Source organism: Balaenoptera physalus (assembly GCF_965194825.1).
Source record: "Balaenoptera physalus genome assembly, chromosome: 15".
In the NCBI taxonomy this organism is placed as follows: domain Eukaryota; kingdom Metazoa; phylum Chordata; class Mammalia; order Artiodactyla; family Balaenopteridae; genus Balaenoptera; species Balaenoptera physalus.
In genome coordinates, this window is record NC_138894.1 from 72119046 (window position 1) to 72140630 (window position 21585).

Sequence of the window (21585 nt, forward strand, 5' to 3'; positions counted from 1 at the left end):
GGGAGGGAGGATAGGCTCAAGAGGGAGGGGATATGGGGATATATGTATACATATAGCTGATTCACTTTGTTGTATAGCAGAAACTAACACAACATTGTATAATGATGTGAAAAAAAAAAAAGCTCTTTCCCTGTAAAAAAGAAAAAAGCATCAAACGTTAAGTCAAGAGCCATACGGGTGAAACTTTTCATTTGAAGAACAAAAATATTAACAGTGATAGCAGGAAACCAATTAAGCTTTTAGGTCTTGATATATTTATTTTCAATCGAAAATTATAGATTCTATTGTCAATATTTTTTTTCATCATTGTTTAGAATAACTTATGTTACTTTTATTTAATTCAACACAGAAAAAGACTCACCTGAATTATACAAGAATATCTTTATAATGCTTTCAAAAGCACAAAGAACTTATGTACTGATTTTCACAATCTTCTTAATTATCCCATTTCAAAACAAAAGAACTCAGACTCAGACAGGTTAAGTGATCCACAAAAGGTCATGCTTCTAATGACTAGCAGAGCAAATACTAAAGTGAATTGGGGAAAAAACCCTACAAAAAACCCCTTAAAGCTAAAAACAAACCTGTATCAATTCGTAAAAAAAATGCTTTCCCAAACTTCTATCTCTTCAATGAAAAAAAAATGATAGTGAGAACCACACCAAGTATCCTGAAGTATGTTTTGGAATATTATGATCATAAAACCCTAGAGGAGTTTTGGGGAAAACAAATGCAATGGAATTCTCCAAACCATTTTAAAGTTAACAATTTCTAACACTGAGTATAAAAATCATAACATTCATAACCAAACTAAAAAACCAAAATATCTGAGGAAAGCTTGACCTTCAGTAACTTTTACTTTGCCTTTAAAAAAAAAAAGGAGAGGAAAAAACACTACTCTATACAGTGGCATGTTCCCTGACACCTAGGTTCTACCACTAACTGTAATTGTGGGCAATGCAGATAATGCATGTTTTCTCATATGTAAAATAAAGAAGCTGGAATCAGTGATTTCAGGAATCTTCACATTCCAAATTCATGCAGTCTTTATGTGTAATAATCACTTGATAACATGCCTCTGCCCCCATCAAAACTCTGGCCCAATCTAATTACAAGTAGTTTGTTCCTTCTCATTTTTTGTATGAGAGTACTGACTAAATGTATCCAACAGAACTTAAGCTCCAAGAAAGGCAGAGACTCGGACAGGGTAACTACTTAAATCCCTAGAACCTAGAACAGCACCTAGACCTAGCACATAGATAAGCACATAGCTAAGAAATAAAAGATGATAACTTTGCAAGATAATCTTGAATAACGTCCATTGGAAAGATGCTATGAACACTAAATATATTTTATGTGAAAAGAAATATAATGAAGGAAAGATATTTTTTAAAGCAGTACAATATAACAAAAGCTAAACTGATATAAAAGAAATCTGTGGTTAGACTAAAAATGTTTATAAGCTCTGATATATATTTTTTTTCTGAATTAACAAAAGCAATATTTTTTTTCATTTCAGTTTTGAGATATAATTGACATACAGGACTGCATAAGTTTAAAGTGCGCAGCATAATGATTTGACTTAAGACATCATGAAACGATGACCACAGTAAGTTTAGAGAACATCCATCGTCTCATATAGATACAAAATAAAAGAAAAAATTTTTTTTCTTTATGATGAGAAGTCTCAAGATTTACTCTCTCAACAACTTTCACATATAACATACAGAAGTGTTAATTATATTTATCATGTTGTACATTACACCCCTAGTACTTACTTGTCTTACTTGTCTTATAACTGGAAGTTTTTGCCCTCTGGCTACCTTCATCCAATTCCCCCAACCCCTGCCTCTGGTAATCACGAATCTGATCTCTTTTTCTATGAGTTTGTTTGTTTTTGAAGTACAATTCACCTACAACGCTATGTTAGTTCCTGGTGTACAACACAGTGATTTGATATTTCTATACATTTCAAAATGCTCACCACAATAAGACTAGTTACCATCTGTCATCATAAAGATATTGCATTATTATTGACTATACGCCCCACACAGTACATTTTATACTGGTGATTTATTTTGTACCTGGAAATGTGTACCTCTCAATTTCCCTCACCCTCCTTCCCCCACCCCCATCCCCCATCCGCCATTCTGGCAACCAGCTGTTTGTTCCCTGTATCTAGGACTCAATTTCAGTTTTGTTATGTTTCTTCATTTGCTTTGTTTTCTAGATTCCACATGTAAGAGAACTCATGGCATCTGTCTTTCTCTGTTTTATTTCACATATCGTAAAACCCTTTAGGTCCACTGATGTCATCTTTTTGTTTTTTGTTAAATAAAATACTTAATAGTATAAAAGAATTAAGTTAGGTGACCTGTCAATCTTGATAATAGAGGTCATTTAACATAACACATTATTTTAAAAAATTTTTAAATTCCCCAATTTTTTAAATGCTTCTCTAACATTAAGGTAAATATTTGTTTAGAATGTTTCTCAAATTATATAAAATTAACACCAAAAATATATCTCTACATAAAAATCCAGTAAAATTCCAAGAGAAAACTTACTACCTGCTATAATTCAGTTTCAGCATAGCTATTATTATATGTAATTCAAAACATTTTATTACATTGATACATAAAAGGCCATCATTTAATGCTTTAACAATGAAAATTTTACGTATTTAGGTGCACTTAAAATTTCCTTTACAAATAAGTTTACTGTATAATCTGGGCCTATCACTGGTTTTCAGAAGTCACATTACCTGTGGACTGTGTTGATTTGTTCCATGTGGACTGGTGCCAGAAAGAAATTTCACTAAAACATGAATCAGGTTTGGATCTGAAACCAGCAGATGGGCAGTACTCTCCTGAGTTCCAATGGCAGTACTGGAACCAGCTATAAAACATTAAAAAAAAAAAAAAAAAAGTCCTCAACAAAAGGACCCCGAAACAATGGAAATGCAGTATTTAAAACATCTTTTAGTTTCAAAGAAAACTCACATATTCCTGGGAGTTACTAAAAGGATCTGAATCTCTACTGCACTGACTGAGCCTCATTCTATATTGTCATCTGCCATAGATCTCCTGCCTCTCTCCTAATTTGGCTGTGAAAAATACCTAGTTTAATGTGCATCTTATTCAGTATACAGTCAAGTGGAAAAGAAATAACTAAATGCTTACTGCCCTTTTGGTGAGCCTATTCTTAGTAATTATTTCCCCCTTCCAGAAATAAAGATCTATTTTTCAGATAAATTTTAACACAGCCTTCGAAGATAAACTGAAGCAAAACCTATTCATTTTTGCATGTCAGCTACATAAAGGCTGTATACTGTTAACTGATACACAGACAATGCACAAGTTTTCTGAAGTGAATAAAATATCCTTGAGTCAAATCTATCTTCAGTATCACACAGAGATGTTTTCAATCCCATATTTGGAAAATATTATATTCCAAATGAAAAAATGAAGTAGCATTTTGATTCTCAGCAATGATTTTAATTAATACCTTTATCAATGTGACGCTGCTTTCTAGTCAATGAAATTAAGCCCAAAGAGAATGGGGATGAAATCCACCCACCTGCTGTCATAACCTACAGATGGAATGAAGATTTCAACTCACAAATGGCTACTCCTTGCTCTCTAATATGAACTTTGATACCTACTTCCCAACAACCTCAAGAATGTCAGATAAAATCTAGACCTAAATGTAAAAAGTAAAACCAGTAAGCATTACAGAAGATAATGTATGAGAGTATCTTTGTGACTTTGAGATACAGAAAGCCACAGAAAGCACTAAAAGTTCCTTTCTTAAAAGGTTCAGAAATTAATTTTACTATCTTAAATGGGAAATAAAGGAGTGGGGTGAAGAAAGTAGGAAACTAATAGGACTTTAGAATCTGAGAAGAAGCGATTAGGTTCAGTGAATATAGGTTTTAGATGTGAAAAGCATAAACCGAGGAACCTAGTCATATATGTTCATGAACATTATAATGAATAAATCATTTTTAACTGCTAAGTTACTTTAAAAAGAATAAATAACCAACACAAGACACAGACTAACATTTAATATTTGACTTTGTACTCTAAAAGTAATCAATTTTTAAAAACTAGTAAAAGTTTTTAGAAGGTAAAAATATAATTTGATCTTGTAACTGTAGATAGATGAGAGTATATAATCAAAGTAAAGAAGCACAAAGGGCAGGATACATTAAGAACAACAACAACAAAAAGAACAAATTCAGAAGAGACATATTCAAATAAAGAATTTAATCATTTGCACAACTATATCACTTCTTGAAAAAATCTTTTTTAAGAATCTGATAGCAAGAATAATAAAGTATATGTCAGAGATTTAAAGGAATAAATATTTGGACTTACGATTAAGCTGCATGTTTGTCATGAGTGTTAGACTATGAAGCACAAGGCACCATGTCCGGAGCAAAGTATTGGGATACCACGCTAACACTGTGAGAAAGCTAGTTATTGATGCTATGTGGAAAAGAGAAAGGGGAAATTTTAACTCAGAAAAAGCAAATGTTTACTAAGAATTAAAACAAAAAGAATAAATTTTAAAACATGACATTATTTTTTTAAATCAATTCACTACCTAGTGTCCTCTAAACATATAAATAAGAGTTCCCCATTAAACATAACTTAGCATTAGAGAGTCAGTAACATTTTATGTCTAAGGTTAAAGCTCATCCCACGACAAATAAAATAACATGTCATCACTATACATTTGTCGTCCTTTCCAAACTACAGGCATTTCTACTGTAACACAATTTGTGTTTTACTAAAAATCCTCACATTCTGCAAAACGAAAAATTGAAAATAATAGGGCATACTGGAAAGACAGGGATGGGGTTGACCATTCAAAACCAATGTAACTTCACAAAAAAAGCACAAACTAAAACAATAACTAAGTCACCTGCAAGGCCTAAATAAGAAGCACATGTGGCAGGTGGAGAAGCCAAAAAAGTTATTAAAAATAAACAAACATAATACAGTGCCCAGTTTTTGCCCTTAAAACTCTGTGTATAATGGCTGATTCCAGATCTCAGGCAGGAAATATAGTTTGGAACACCTATGATGTTAAAATCTAACAAAGATATAGTTGTGTATTTCACAAAAAACAAAACCAAAAGAATCTAATGAAGCATCATCTTACTGACCACAAACAGCATAATTTCAGCATCAATAAACATAATGATTGTAACAGAAATGTAAGAAATATTTTAAAATCATGAACTTATACAGATATTTACTAAGGAAACTAAGTGGTCATGATTATAGACTACTTGTGAACCAATTAATTTTTAAATTTAATTTTAAAATACAGAAAATTTCCAGCATTTTTCCTGGCTCTATATAAAAACTGTACCTCCAAAGGGTGACATGATAGCACATGAAAGGAAGTTTCTCTTTATGGAAGTATTTCAGTTAATAAATTAAAAAGGAATAACAAAATTAGACTATGTTCATTCAAAACTTCCTGCGAATTGCTAATAATTCTAGGCATTAATCATTAGTGTCTATTAACAACATAAAAAAAGACAACCTATGAAACTGCCTTAAAAAAAAAAAAAACTCGAATCAGATTAAGCTCCATGTCTGATTACCAATTTATAGAAAGCAGAGAGGACATCACAGAGATACAATCACTAAAAATCGGGACCTAGGGAATCTTGAAAGACAAACAACCAAACTTTACAAGGGGATTAAAAAAAAAAGACAGATTAGAGGAATTAAGAAACATAATTAATTAAAATGTGTAGACTCTATATGGACTCTATTTCAAATATACAAAAAAAATTCTGTAATAGTTTAGACAATTGGAAATTTGAATACTGACAAAATACCTGATGATAGTAAGAAATAATTACTTTTTTTACTCTTCTATTCACTCTTGTTTATGCTTAATGTTTCTCACAATAACAAAGTTTTAAAAAGTGATGGGGGCTTCCCTGGTGGCGCAGTGGTTGAGAGTCTGCCTGCCAATGCAGGGGACACGGGTTCGAGCCCTGGTCTGGGAAGATCCCACATGCCGCGGAGCAACTAGGCCCGTGAGCCACAGCTGCTGAGCCTGCGCGACTGGAGCCTGTGCTCCACAACAAGAGAGGCCGCGATAGTGAGAGGCCCGTGCACCGCGATGAAGAGTGGTCCCCACTTGCCGCAACTAGAGAAAGCCCTCGCACAGAAACGAAGACCCAACGCAGCCATAAATAAATAAATAATTTAAAAAAAAAAGTGATGGGAGCAAAATGTATAATAATAATCATTAATACAGTGAAACAGAAGGAAACCTAATAATTAAAGTAAGGCTGGCTCTTGCTGAGAGAACGCAGATGTTAAGTAGGACCATAAGCCAGTGTGGCTGTCACTAAGGCTGACAGACAGGCCATGTGACGGCCATGCATGATGCACATCTCTAGAGAGAAAGCATCAGGAATAAACGATTTTTACTTTTCTTTAAACAGATTCCTATAGCCCAAGCTGAAAGCTACTTCTATTCCTGCTGAAGGATATTATTCAACTCCCACTATTCCCACATTCCTGCATTTGCCAAGAAAAAAAATGAAAGAACACAATTTCTACAAAAAATTGACATCCTTCTCCAATTTACCAATTCCCCTAGAGGTATTTCACATTTTTAAAAAAGGCCAGTTGCAAAAGAACAGCCTATGAACAAGACAATACTTTAAGGAACTACAATGTAAAGATTAACAGAACATTGTAGATTTTATGTCTGTGTTATACACAGACATAATACAGACCAGAGGATAACAGTTTTCTGTTCTCTTTCCTGCAAATTATTAAGACAGTATTTTAAATATGTTTTTTTCACTAAAACATTACAACCCTAATGACAAAGATTAGGTGTTAACCTAATCAATACCTTTTTAGATTGTTTATGCTATGTTAATAACTTTCCTTCTAATAAATCTTACCTTGATTTAATGAAATGACAGGTATTCGATTAGCATTATATAAAAAAATGTCTGCTCCATTTTCTTTGTTTCCAGACGAACTAGAATTCAGACTCAATGTGAGCCACAACTGGAGAAGCGATTCCAACTGAAAAAGAATGTAAATTGACAGAAAATGTACCTATTATGAAATACCATTTAAGCAAAAATCTCATGTATGAATCCTTATGATTATGAGTAAATAATTTTTCTATTAAATAGTTCTTCTGGGGGCTTCCCTGGTGGTCCAGTGGTGAAGAAACCACCTTACAATGCAGGGGACGTGTGTTCGATCCCTGGTCAGGGAACTAAGATCCCACATGCCACGGGGCAACTAAGCCCACACGCCACAACTACTGAGCTTGTGTGCCTCAACTAGAGAGCCTGTGTGCCGCAAACTACAGAGCCCACATGTTCTGGAACCCGCTCGCCACAACTACAGAGCCCATGTGCCCTGGAGCCTGCATGCCATAACTAGAGAGAGAAAACCCATATGCCACAACTAGAGAGAAGCCCGTGCGCTGCAATGAAGAGCCCACACGCCACAACGAAACACCCTGCATGCCTCAACGAACATCCTGCGTGCCACAACTAAGACCCAACACAGCCAAAAATAAATAAAATAAATAAATAAATAAGAAAAATAAATGTTAAAAAAAAATACTTCTTCTGGTTACTTCAATTCAGTTCACAAGCAAACACATCTTAGAATTCTAGATCAAATGAAATTTAACTGAATTAAAATTTATAATTTACCTAATATAAATGTTTTACTAAATTAAAAGACGTGATTCAAGTCTTTAAATACAGGTGTGTGTATAATATGTAGTTGGAACAAAAGCAGTAAAGCTTAAAATCATAAAAGTTATAAATAACCTGTCACTGAGGAGCTGGGGTAATCAAAGTATCTCCAACATTTTTTCATCTGAGTATGACAAAGAAATCATCCCTGTCTGGTTGAGACTGATCTGCCCGTTTATTTTCATCTTTCCTAGGCTGGCAGTAATGTCTAAAAATACACCATTTCTCCTGAAGTCATACCTGAACATGATGGACTTGAAGCATGGAAAAAAGTTTGTTGAAACAAACATTTAACATTGGGACAGATGATAACTGTATAATGAGCTGGCTGGATTGGTTCGCTGCTTGTAAACCCCCTAGAAGTGAATCATCTGTTCCAGTGGGAGACTGTGATACTGAAAATTAAACACAATTATGATTTTATACACAAAGTATCAGGAGAAATGTTAACTAGCTATTAATATGTACAGGTAAGTGAAGATATATTTTTTTAAAAATTAAAATTGCATTATTTAAAATGGTTCAGCATTATATTATTTGAAAACTTGTTTTTACAACGTTACTTGAAAGTTCAAAAGATAATCCCCACAAAGAGAAGCTCCCAAATTCACAGGACTTGTCCACCAAGGGAAAAGAACCTTACTCTCTAGAAATTTTTATTTTCAATTTTTTCCTAATTCATAAGAGGGAGGAGAAAAGGGAAAGAAAAAAGAACCCTGCCTATTTCTTGAGAAGGTAGTTTTAGAATAACCTAGACTCTAATCCATTGATTCTCAACCTTGATAGCACATTAAAATTGCCTGGGAAGTGTTCAAAAATTCTGATGCCAGGATACACACACCAAACTAACTAACTGAGTATATATTCATGGGGAGCAGAGAAATAAAGGGATGTTAAGAGAGTTTTTCATATATTTAGAAAGTTTTATATTAAAAGGAGAACACAGTTCTGTGCAGGAAAATAATCAAAAGATAGAATATATCGAGAAGCAGAACTAGACGAATCTTCTCTTTTTCTCCTTTTTTCTATACTTCCTAAGGCAAGAAATATAGAATGCAAACCAAAAGAATTCAATTTAACACAGGAAGATCTAAAAATCCAAATTTCTCTATTGAAATGGGTTGTGAACTTTACTTCATAGGAGAAGGACATGATGTGCTTCCTAAGTTCTAACTAGTATCTCTACACCTTTACTCACCACCATTACCCACCATGTTTTTATTTTTCTTGGCCTAAGAAAAATAAAAATATCACCATTGCCTCAGCACAGCTCCTATCTTAAGATAGACAGGCTGCTATCTAACTACACTCACCTGACAAAAGGGGATCTACCCAAGCCTAGAACAACATCAACAGTCAGCAAACCATGTCCTAATGGCCAAATCTGACAGGCCACCAGATTCTGTAACACGGTTTCTTTAATAGCCGTGCCTATTCATTTAGGTATATATTGTCTACAGCTGCTTTCCTGCTACAAAGTCAGAGTAGAGCTGCAACACACCCTGTACAGCTCCAGAAAGCCTAAAATATTTACTATCCAGTATTTATTATAAAAAGTTTTTCTTCTTTCGCTGTAGATAATTAGGTAGTAAATCCTCTCAATTCTGTAGTTCAATCAGGCCCATTTGGCTGTCTTCATTATCTAAGTCTTCCATCTTGGTCTTCAAGGAAGATAAAGATGTTACTATTAAGAAACCCACTTTATCATAAATTTGGATATAATGCAAGGAGCTCCCAGGCAGCTAGCTATGCAGGCTCCCCCAGGAATTTCATTAACCGTACTCCATCCACCACAATAACAAAAACATGACTCAGGTTTTTGGACTGAACTTATGAACACTATATGGAGGTATTTTGTTCCCCCTCTGTTCTCCTGATTCATTAATCCTTTGTCTTATTTCTCAACTTCCTACTAACTTAGCAAGGGAGAATTTAAAAATCCATCCTTACTGAGTGCACCTGAAAATAATCAGGAGATTAACTGTTCACGGTAATACTCTAAGAATGGTGACTTTTACTCACAGGTAGGAGATGTATTTGTTAATGCCTGTAAAATGGAATCTGCTTCCAGGGTTGACATCATTTTCAACATAAGTTCTGCTTGTTGTTCAAGTCCAACTTCTAGGCGAGCATCTAGGGCTACAGAAAGCAATTAAAAGAAAAAACAAAACCTATTTGATAATTATTATTCACGTCCAACTTCCTACAATAAAATGTTGACATCTGAACCCGAAACAGGGTGAGGAGTGTATCTTCATGTCAGAACAACCTGGCATGGGGTATCAGAGTTACAGCAGGTAACAACATCTGTGCAAAGGAGCCTAGAGATGGGAGAGTAGATATATAAAGAGAGGTAGATCAAGTAAGTGAAGTAGTGATAATGGAAGCAAATAAATTAAGAATAATGAGAATCAGGTACCTCACTATCAGAGAAAAGAGAAATATGGAAAAGGAAAAAACTAATATGAAGTTTATGGAGTAGATTACTGTTAGATTAACTGATATATCAATGTGGACTCATGGCATTCTAGACGGATAGACAGACAGACAGACAAATATAGAAATAAATATAAACACAAATGTGTGTACACACTCCCTAGATTTGTCCATCAAGAGAGAGTGTGGAATAGCCAAAAATTAACAGTTAAGTATATCTAGTACTCAAATCTTGAATTCTTAATCACATTTCTCCACTAAAAGGTTTTGAAATACCATTTTCGTTCATGAAGTGGCTAATTCCCAGTCTGGGGAAGGGAAAGTAAATGATGAGCCTGGGGCATTTTGTTATGTCAGAAAACAGGGAAGTGTTCAAAGAAAGATGAAGACATTTCAAAAAGCCAGAGACCAGATTAAAGGAGATACCATGGTCAAACCAGGGACATTTTGAACATCAAAATAAATAATGACAACACTGCGAATGTACTTAATGCCACAGAATTGTACACCTAAAAATGGCTAAAATGGAACATTTTATGATCTCTTGAATTTACCTCAATAAAAACAAAAAAATAATGATAACAAATTATAACACACTGAATAAAATAGGAAACCACTGGTCTACTCAAAACTAAGTGAATAAACTAATAACTTTTTTAAAAAAGAATAGATTCCAAGTATTATTCTGCCACTCCAACCCATCAAAATTTTTTTACAAAAGGGAAAAGAATAACTTTCCACTGGCAAATATTGGCAGACATCTCCTTTATCAAGTAATTAAACTTAAAACCACCAGCAGTGGTCCAAATTAAAATCATGAGACACCTAATAGGATGCAGTAAGAAAATCTGAGCAGTACACTTTCTTGATATTTCTGCCAAAAACCCACGACCACAATCTAATTGTGAGGAAACAGCATACAAACCCAAATTGAGGGACATTCTACTGAACAACTGGCCTATAATCATCAAAAGCACCAAGGTCATGAAAGTTACCTCTGACAAACAAAGTGTGGCAGACTGAATAAGACTGAAGAGATATGATAATTACGGTTGATGCTTGAACAACACAGTTTGAGCCGCATGAGTCCACTTATACATGGACCTCTTTCAATAAATATGTACTGCACCATCCATAGTTGGTTGAAGGCATGGATGCAAAACCTTGGAGACGGAGGGCCAACTGTAAAGTTATACACAGACTTTCAACTGTGTGGGAGTGGTCCCCCCACCCCCACCTTATTCAAGGGTCAACTATAAAAGCAACGCACAATTTTGTACTGGATCATTTTGCATAAAGGGCATTATTTAGACACAACTGCTGAAACCTGAATGGGGTCTTAAAGTTACTATTGTTAATTTCCTGATTTTGATGGAATGTGCTTCCTGATGTGTTTATGTAGAAGAAATGTTCTGCTTTGTAAAACAAACAAAATAAAACAAAAAAACATCAGATTACCAACTTACTCCCAAATGGGTCAGGATAACAAATGTTCTCTGTACTACACTTGCAACTTTTCAGTAAATGTATGATTGTTTCAAAATTTAAGAAAAGATTTTATTTTTTAAAAAAGTTATATACTCCATGTGACTAGAAGAGTGCAAAAATAATACTCAACGTGATTTCATTCTGTTTACAAATAAAGTATAAATTTATCATTAACAATAACAATAAAAGGAAGCACAATTAATTAAAACCACCAGCAAACCCACACAACTCACAAATATATTTTGCAAAGTGTTATTCTGAGAAACAAAAAATGGACCATAAATAGAAGCTCTTCTAAACTGACTGACACACAGCTCTGAGTGACAGTCACTCTCACGGCACCCCTGCAATAACAAACCCTCTCAGAAAACACTCAGGATCAAATTCTCAGGAGACAAAGAATACATAAATTGAGGACTTGTTTTAAGAATAGCTTATGCCTTAAAATATGAACACACACTTACCCTGAGACACTGAAACACTAACTGTCTGTGATCCATTCTTCTCTGTATTTGTTGGTGGCTTTGCTACAGGAATTCCAAGACCTCCTATGTATGGGTTGTAATTGTAGGTGCCATAATCAGCACCCCAATAGTCATACCATGTACTGCTTATTGGCTTAAAAGAATAGGAAAAAACTGTGGTTTATTTTTGCCTCTTCACGAAGAGTGACATATTATTTACATTACCTAAAGTCAAACAGGGCTACAAAATAAACATTCTCCTTACCCTTTAAATTTCTAAAACATAATCTCAATGATTAAAGGAATGGTTCATAATATTCTCTCCATTTTTATCCCAAAATCTAAAAAGACCTTATTTGTTAGACTCTGAGAGGTAATTAGCATCTTTAATAAAATCTCTTACACACAAAATGAACCAAAATAAAGTATTAGGGAGGTATCTCCTTTAGAAAAAGTAGAAGCTAACAAAGAAGTGATTCTGCAATGAACTCAACTGGGATAAGCTTAAATGCTGCTTGAAATGTCAATAGTCCATAACCATACCTCCCATGCTTATTAGTGGTTCTTATTATCATATAAGATAATGTTAGTGGCTATATTAATAAAATGATGTAAGTTCTCCATATACTATTCCACTAGTTCTATAAAAAATCTACTGTAGTACCTAGAGGAATTTAATTTTGAGTAAGCTAAATAATGGGTTACATTAGGTGTATACTTTCCTCTTTTAAGTAATTAATAAACCAGAAGTATAAGATGAAAGATTTTAATTGCAAAGAATACTCTACTATATCGTACCTTAAAAACTTTGGCTGCAAGAGGATCCTTTTCCAAATCAATATCTAAAGGATCAATGTCAACTTCCATTAGATCCTGAAGTAGCTCAAGATCAATTTCTTTATCTTTTTCCAAAGAGGAAAGAGGAGGTGCACCTTCAAATAATTGAAAGTGATTTTTTTTGGTGGAGTATATAACATAAAATTTAACCAATATATTGCTTTTAATTACAGAAAAAGTTAATTTACTTATACATAATATATATGTTTCTACTGATACAAAAATCTCTAAGTTTTTATACCTGACAATTAAGTGTAAGTATGCAAATATATCACCCTATAACACACAATTAAAAACACCAGTGCAATAATATGTGACTTCCTAGGGGAAAAGACCGTATGATTAGTCCTTGTAGAATCAAGTTACATAAACTTTGTTGTTAAAAATAATCATTAACCATTTCTAGAATGAACAATGTTATTCATTTTATTGCCTCCAATTGTAATTCATTATATTACATCCAGTAGTTAAGGAAATAATACTAGGTATTAAAGTGAAAAGCAAAGATTTCAGTTTTAAGACTGCTATTCACCTTATTTTTCTATCATGAATTGGAAATGATTTTGCTCTCAGATGTCTCCAAATTTTTAACTAGCCTTTTATGCCTTACAACTCTTATCTTCCTTCCCTTCCCACCCTCTATTATTCAACATATATTTATAGAATGCCAAGAAAATACTAGCCTGTATTAGGGTCTGAGTATATAAAGATTAATAAAACAAATGTCCACCCTCCAACAAATTAACAGAGGTTCAGAGGTGAGGGTACACTACAGAAATTAAACCAACTACCACATGGTAGGCGCTATCAGAGACAATCTAGAACGTAGGCAGCGCTGCAGGCAGCACCGACGGCAGTCTCCAGCATTGCTGGTGGTAATGGAAAAAGCTTCTTGGAGGAGGGCATGCTTTATGGGAATCTTAGATAAGAAGTTCATCATGCAAACTAGAGAAGAAAGTCTACTCCAGATTAAGGGACTATCACACAGAAAGGATAAAATCATGAGAGAATCTAAGATTAAGCAATGAAACAGATGAAATGACCACAGCATTGCAAAACAGTCTTCAAAACTAGGGAGTACACCACAAAGGATTGGACATGCTAAGATACACATTATAGTTTTTGAAAAGGCAGAAAACAAAGAAAGAAAAAAGAAAAAGAGAACAAGAGCCTTGCTATCTTTACCACTGTGTATCTTTAACTGTTTTCTAGGTTGTAATTCTTTCAACATAGCCAAATAAGACCGTATCAAGATAACATGGACCCTGTGAAAGGATACCATTTTATTTTAATATGCATTCAGAGAATCAAAGCAAAACATACTTATCAGGAAAATAACTGATATGGTTACTAAGGCCAAACACCTAATATAAAACTTAATTTTATACTTCATTAATATTCTTAACTTTGAAACATGTTTCATTTTTTAAAGAAAGAACTACAGATATTTTAAGTAAAAACTTTAAAGAATGTACCTGTTATATCGTGTGTCAAAGGTTCATCTATAGTTTCCAGCAACTGAGCTGAAGACTGCTGCAGGGAGTCATCAGAGTCACCAGCTGTTGCACCTACATCATCACTCACTGTTCCTTCCTCCATGGCTTCTGCAGCTACTGGAGCCAGCAATTCTCCTGTAGGTAAGAAGAGCATCCTAACTGCTTTAGTAATTAGTAAACAGACATCCAAAACATAGTTTTTTGTCCAGTATTGAGAATAGCATGTGTACTCTACCAACCACAAAAGATTCTGAGGCAAATGAGTCCACACCTACCCAAGGAAATGCTAGGGCTCACTGCATTACCTTCAAATGCTAACTAATAGCAAACACAAAATGTGCAATATGAACAAGGAGTTATTATAATCACTTTACACACATTAACTCACTTATTCATCAAAATAACTTCATAAGAAAGATACTTTTATTATCCTTATTTTACAGATGAAAAAACTGAGGAGCAGGGAGTACCTTCCTCAAGTGCACATAAAGAATTAGGAAGCAGCCCACTGCTGCTATTAATAAGGAAGCGGACTAGCTCCAATATCCCTGTACTCTGTAACCTAACTCCGCCATAAAAACTTGCATTTATCACAAGTGTCAACATTATTAAACGCAAAAGTAATTCTAAATGGGTGCTACTGCTATAACATGAAAGAGACACTTTATACTTTTCAGGAGCTCACAGTTTCCTTTAAAGATTAGTCAAGCAGCGACAAGATAATTTTGACATACCTTATTAAAAATAAATCCTAACAAACCTGCTAAAATATCCTGCAGCATACAAGTTAAGGAATATTGAGCCCAAGCACCACCCCAAGATATATCTCCTCTATTGAAGTCAGTTCCAACCAAAAGTAATAGCAGTCTTTCCAGTTGGGGTTCATTCACAATCTCACACAGATGTATAGTTGGCCTCGTGGCATTCGCAATGCGTGCAAGAACCTGTAATACATTTTATAACATCATACACTTAAATAGAATGAAATATGTTTTCTCCAAAAACAAAGCGTTGAAGTAACTGCTTTCAATGAGATATGCTTTTGATGTCAAAATAATTATTTGACGTAAATGCAAAAGAAATGTAATTTCATGGATCAAATATTAAAATCCAGGTAAAAACCTGAGTTGAATAGTTTAAAATAATTTCTATAAGCAATGAGTATGCTACAGAAAAGCTTTCAGGGCATTAATACACCCTTCATTGCTATAATCTGAAACTAGTTTGTAGATTTCCTATCCTAATAAATAAGACAAAAGGTAGGCTGCAGATAGACATATCCAAATTACTTACATTTCAAATCTACAATAATCTAGTTTTAACTAGATTAAAAATATACATTAGGTCTCCTAAGAAATAAGTGCCAAAATATTTTTAAAACCTTTCAAGGCACATTAAAAAAAAAACTAAACTGCATAAAAGGAAAACCAGTAAAAGCACTTTTATTTCTCTTAAAAATCAATTAAAAACTGCATTTTTTTCTTATTTCTTTTTCTTACTAAGTCTGTAATTATAAATTATGCCTATTCGTTTACTTACCTTACAAACAAATAATAAGAGATCTGCATGGCATGTAAAATCCATGGAGAGGAGAAAAAGGACAAGTTTCTGGACTACTGAAATACAACGTTCATGGGCCAGGGTAAATGGAAGTGGTTCTATCTCTGGGCTTTCCTTTGTTGTTGTAACTTCTGTGTCTAAATTAGAACGAGACCACTCTGCTGTCCGACGTAATCGAATTAAATCCTTGAAGTGCTGTACACAGAAATTTATAATATTTAAACCACTGTTTATTGAATGAAAATTCTTTGAACGAAAATTCTTTCAGTACAAGTTTATTTGTGAAATGAAAATATTCACTCAGAAAACTTACAACTTCTAAAGAACAAAATTTTTAGGCAAACAATAAGCTTCAAAAAGTAAGATTATTAAAAAATATACTGACCAATATACCTTGTGTCCTATTTTAAAGTAAGGTATCAGATACAGAACAGAATTTCAGAAAGGTGAAATTCTATAGAAAGGCTACATCAGGTCAAATCTAACATCTTAAATAAATATTACCAAAACATCCTAAATATAATCATAAAAGGTGAATGGTAAAGAAACCATATATATACTAAGTACACAGTATTAATTCATTTCAAACTCTGATGGAGTAACTGTAATTTCATATTTATAGAAACACAGTATGTAAACTTGGTTGCTACATATAAATGTTACCACCCAAATTTTAAAAAATATGTCATTATTTTAAAAAATTTTATTTATAAATCGTTGAACTTAATTTTCACTTAGAAAGGACACAATATTAGGAAAATCATACATTTCTTAAGTCCTTTTATCTTCAATTTACTGGAACACAATCCACTTTAAAGGAACTACACTAGAAAAATACTTTAAGCCCACATTAATCATATATTTACTTGAGTTAAAAGCTACCTTTCCCAAAAAAGGTACATAGAATAGATTTTTCTGTTGATAAGCAGAATAACATAAAGTTTCCCGATCATTACTAAAAATACTTAACTATTCAAATAACTTAAAATACTAAAAGGGAGAGTGACTTTTCTAAGATAATTACATCAAAAAGTAAAGATCATACCTTTGAGGTAGCCTGCTTTAATTTTGCTTGCTCTACCAGAAGTTTATATGATGATCCTTTGTTACTTTGTATTTTTTCTTTTTCCATCTGTTCCACCAAAGCCTTCTGTTTTGCTTTCAGTAAGTTAAGTTGCTTTAAAAAAAAAAAAGTTAATCTTATAGCTAACAATGTTAAAAACAACAAAGTAAATTATTGTACTCCTCAGAATCCATACATCAAACTAATGGAATAAGTAATTCTCTGGAAAATCTAGTTTAAACTATGTTGCTGATTTTTTAAAAATCACTTCCAAATAAAAGATCTCCCCATGTTGTAATTAAGAAGTAATCAATTTCTTACCCATGGGAGAAGGGAAATAACTGGAATACTTTTTTATGTAAGCCACTAATGAGACTAACCGATGAAGTATTTTTTAAACAGAGGAAAGGAATTATTTTTAAATACATGGGGAAAATACTTTTATTGTACAATATTCTTAGCTTGGCTTTTATGGGAATCTCCTTCAAAAGTAGAACATCTTGGGCTTCCCTGGTGGCACAGTGGTTAAGAATCCGCCTGCCAAAGCAGGGCACACGGATTCGAGCCCTGGTCCAGGAAGATCCCACATGCCGTGGAGCAACTAAGCCCGTGCGCCACAACTACTGAGCCTGTGCTCTAGAGCCCGCGAGCCACAACTACTGAGCCTGCGTGCCACAACTACTGAAGCCCACGTGCCTAGAGCCCGAGCTCTGCAACAAGAGAAGCCACCACAATGAGAAGTCCGCGCACCGCAACGAAGAGTAGCCCCCGCTCGCCTCAACTAGAGAAAGCTGCACGCAGCAATGAAGACCCAGTGCTGCCAAAAATAAATAAATAAATTTATTAAAAAAAAAAAAGTAGAACATTTTTTGGTATGTCTATGTTTTTTATTAGTTAAAAAGTTTATTGCAGTAACTGTAAATTCACATGCAGTTGTAAAAAAATAATGCAGAGATCTCTTGTACACTTTACCCAATTTGTTGGTTCAGGTATCCACCACTACAGTTAATACTGTACACCATCACCATCACCACAACATTTCCTCATTTTGTCCTTTTATGCTGCCCACCCTCCTCCCTCCTATCCTATCTGCCCCATCCCTACCCCTGACAACCACTAGTAGGTTGAAGTGAACAAATAGACCAACAAGGAGAAAAAAATTTCTGCCTAGAAAGACCCTGAAAATCTGCTGAATGACAAAACCACGTTGCAATATATCCATTATGCAGAACATTACTCTAAACAGAAAGTCACTAGAACATTATAGCCATAATAATAAATGCACAATTTAGTTAAGAACTTAATCTACCTTTTCAAGGAATATTTCCTAAATTTCTACTGTTGCTACATATTTTTATTATCAGCAAGAAAAAGAACTAACATTATATTATAAAGAAATATCCATTTGGCTGTCATCTCCATATATTAAGAAAAATGTATCATAAATTAAAAGCAGCATGCACATGTATTAAATAATCAATACATGGTATGTGAATGTGAGAAGAACAAATCAGTATTTTCAGAAAATTGTTCCAAAAGTTCTACAATTAACATATACAACTGAAATCAAGAAAAAATATAATCTTTATTTTGAAACAACCATAATCTGAATCAATAATTTATATTGCTGTACAAAGATATTTTTTCCCTAACTATCTGAGAATAATTTGGCAACCTGATGACCAGTCACCCCTGAATACTTTAATGTGTATTTCCTAGGAACAAGACCCTTCTCCCACAACCATAATACAACCACTAAAATCAAAGAAGTAACATCCATGCACTACTAACAACCAACTATTCCTCAGAACCCACTTTTAAGTTTTGCTAACTGTCCCCAAAATGTCCTTTATAATAAAGCATAAAATAGTAAAATACTGCTAAGAAAAGTCCACTGGATCATTCTCTAGGTTTGTTTTCCATCTTCATATCCTAAAATACAGCAAACATAATCATTAAGTGCTCGATAAATTTTAGCTGAATTTGAAATTTTAGCTGATTATTAGTACCACCTAAAATTAGTTAGGAGTCTCAAATGGAAAAAGGAGTTGAGGGAAAAGCTTCACATCATTTTTCTTGCAAAAGGCCAATAGTTGCTCATAGTTGAAAAACTCAGTAGTAAAAATAAAGAATTTATTGCTGAGTTCATGTTTTTTTTCTTTTTTTTTTTTTATTTATTTTATTTTCGGCTGCGTTGGGTCTTCGTTGCTGCATGCAGGCTTTCTCTAGTTGTGGCGAGCGGCGGCTACTCTTCATTGCGGTGCACGGGCTTCTCATTGTGGTAGCTTCTCTTGTTGCGGAGCACCGGCTCTAGGTGCACGAGCTTCAGTAGTTGTGGCGCGTGGGCTCAGTAGTTGTGGCTCGCGTGCTCTAGAGCACAGGCTCAGTAGTTGTGGTGCACGGGCTTAGTTGCTCTGTGGCATGTGGGATCTTCCCGGACCAGGGCTCGAACCCGTGTCCCCTGCATTGGCAGGCGGATTCTTAACCACTGCGCCACCAGGGAAGTCCTGAGTTCATGTTTTTTAAAAAGCCCAAAAGCTTTCACACACTTTCAGATCTTAAAGGCTTTCTTATAAAATCTCATTTCATCTTAAATCAATTATACAAATATTTTTAGATGACACACTAGGCTCTATACTGGGTATCAAAGATATAGTACATATTCCTGTATATACTGTAAGACAAGGAGGAAGACACGTTTTAAAATATAATTAAAATAAAGAACTGGCTCATAAGAATCTGACATCAGCTATAAACTCAGGTTAATAAAATAAAAGAATCCCAACAAAAAAGTACGATAAATATAATGAAAGGAAAAATATAGGGTACATGGGAAACATATTTTATGGGATACTAACTGAGAAACCAGGGAAAACGTCTTTGAGGAAGTGAATGTGAACTAACGTCTGAAAAATAAGTTAGATTATCCAAGCAAAACAGTAAATTCAGTAGTTGGTGGGAAGGAGGGGAGGGATGGGGGATAAGCACATACTAAAATCCTGGATGAAAAGACTGGTGTAGGTGGTCCAGGAACCCACATTCAATATGGCTAGACCAAAATTCAAACCTCAAAGTTAGATGGGCAGATGATAGATATACTAAAGCCATGTTAAGGAGTTTGACCGTCATCCAAAGGTCAACTGGAAGCCACTAATAATTTAGAGAAGGAGTGACATTATTAGGTTTGTATCTAAAAGAACTCTGTAGGGGCAGCATGAAAAACGGATTGGATTTTAAAAGAACAAAGGCAGATAGGCCTTCCGACTAGGCAAATGATGGCTGCACTTAGAATGGTAGTAACAGATATGAGAAAAGGTAGACAGTTTTTTTTGTTTTTTGATGTGTGCCATTTTCAAAGCCTTTATTGAATTTGTTACAATATTGCTTCTATTTTTTTATGTTTTGGTTTTTTGGCCGTGAGGCATGTGGGATCTTAGCTCCCAGGGATTAAACCCACACCCCCTGCATTGGAAGGCGAAGTCTTAACCACTGGACCACCAGAGAAGTCCCTACAGTTTAAAGGACATTACCAAAAATCTGTAAACTACATATTGTTGCCATCTTACAAATAAGGAAACTCAGACTCAAAAGTGTCAAATAATTTCCCTAAATTAAGTAGTTCATTAAATATCATACCTAAGGTCTGATGGCAAGTCTATCTCATGCAATGTCTCAAACATTAAAACAAACCAAACAAACAAACAAACAAAATACTGAAAATTACCTGTTTATGATGAACTAGCTGCTTTCTTATTTTTCTGGAATATAATCTGTCAAGGCTACTGCTGCCTTTGGAAGACCTATTTATGTGCTGGGTATGCAGATTATTATTAATAAAACTCCACTGGTTACCTACAGGGCAAGGAAAAGTTGTATTAATAATTCTGTTAAATGTGATTTTAAAGTACTATTCACACCCAGAAAACATAAAATGATAAATGTGTCAAAACAACAAAGAAATTTTTTTAAAAATTAAGGAAACCATCGTAAAGAAATTGCTAAGAACATTTGACCTTAGAAAAGTTAACCTAGATCCTAAATGACTTTAAGACCACAGTTCTCTCTGCCTCCAATTCTTTCATTAACAGCCAACTTTCTCCACAACTGTTTAAAATTGATCTCCGTACAACACAACTTTGATAATGTTGCTCAACTGTAACAACAACAAAATGCTCACTGTTGCCTATTTCGAACTCATATGCTTTTTGTGCAGGGACCCAAAAAAAGGGATACTCAATAATCTGATTTAATGACTGCAAAAATAAAGTTGGATAGTTCAAACACTGTGCTGTGTAGCTCTACTTATTCTCATGTTGGAATGTGTCCAGATGACTCCTTGTCACTCTGCTCAGTTCAGGCTTAATCCCACATGTTAACCATCCTCAATGATTTTTTCACGTCTGCTTAACCTAATGACATCTTTTTCTGTTCTCTATTATCCTTTTGTCAAGTCAATTCAAATTCTTCAAGCCC

The 21585-nt window shown here is 34.2% G+C and overlaps 1 protein-coding gene across 1 annotated transcript in view; it reads right to left on the bottom strand.

Annotated features, from left to right (window-relative positions):
• BIRC6 (baculoviral IAP repeat containing 6) overlaps nucleotides 1-21585 on the bottom strand; it is a 268010-nt gene that overhangs the window by 120455 nt on the left and 125970 nt on the right. Inside the window, 12 exon segments of the mRNA XM_082427081.1 lie at nucleotides 2765-2898; nucleotides 4380-4490; nucleotides 6950-7076; nucleotides 8009-8163; nucleotides 9791-9907; nucleotides 12157-12310; nucleotides 12955-13088; nucleotides 14469-14624; nucleotides 15250-15433; nucleotides 16029-16244; nucleotides 17095-17226; nucleotides 20837-20964. Coding sequence (XP_082283207.1) covers nucleotides 2765-2898; nucleotides 4380-4490; nucleotides 6950-7076; nucleotides 8009-8163; nucleotides 9791-9907; nucleotides 12157-12310; nucleotides 12955-13088; nucleotides 14469-14624; nucleotides 15250-15433; nucleotides 16029-16244; nucleotides 17095-17226; nucleotides 20837-20964 — 1748 coding nt within the window.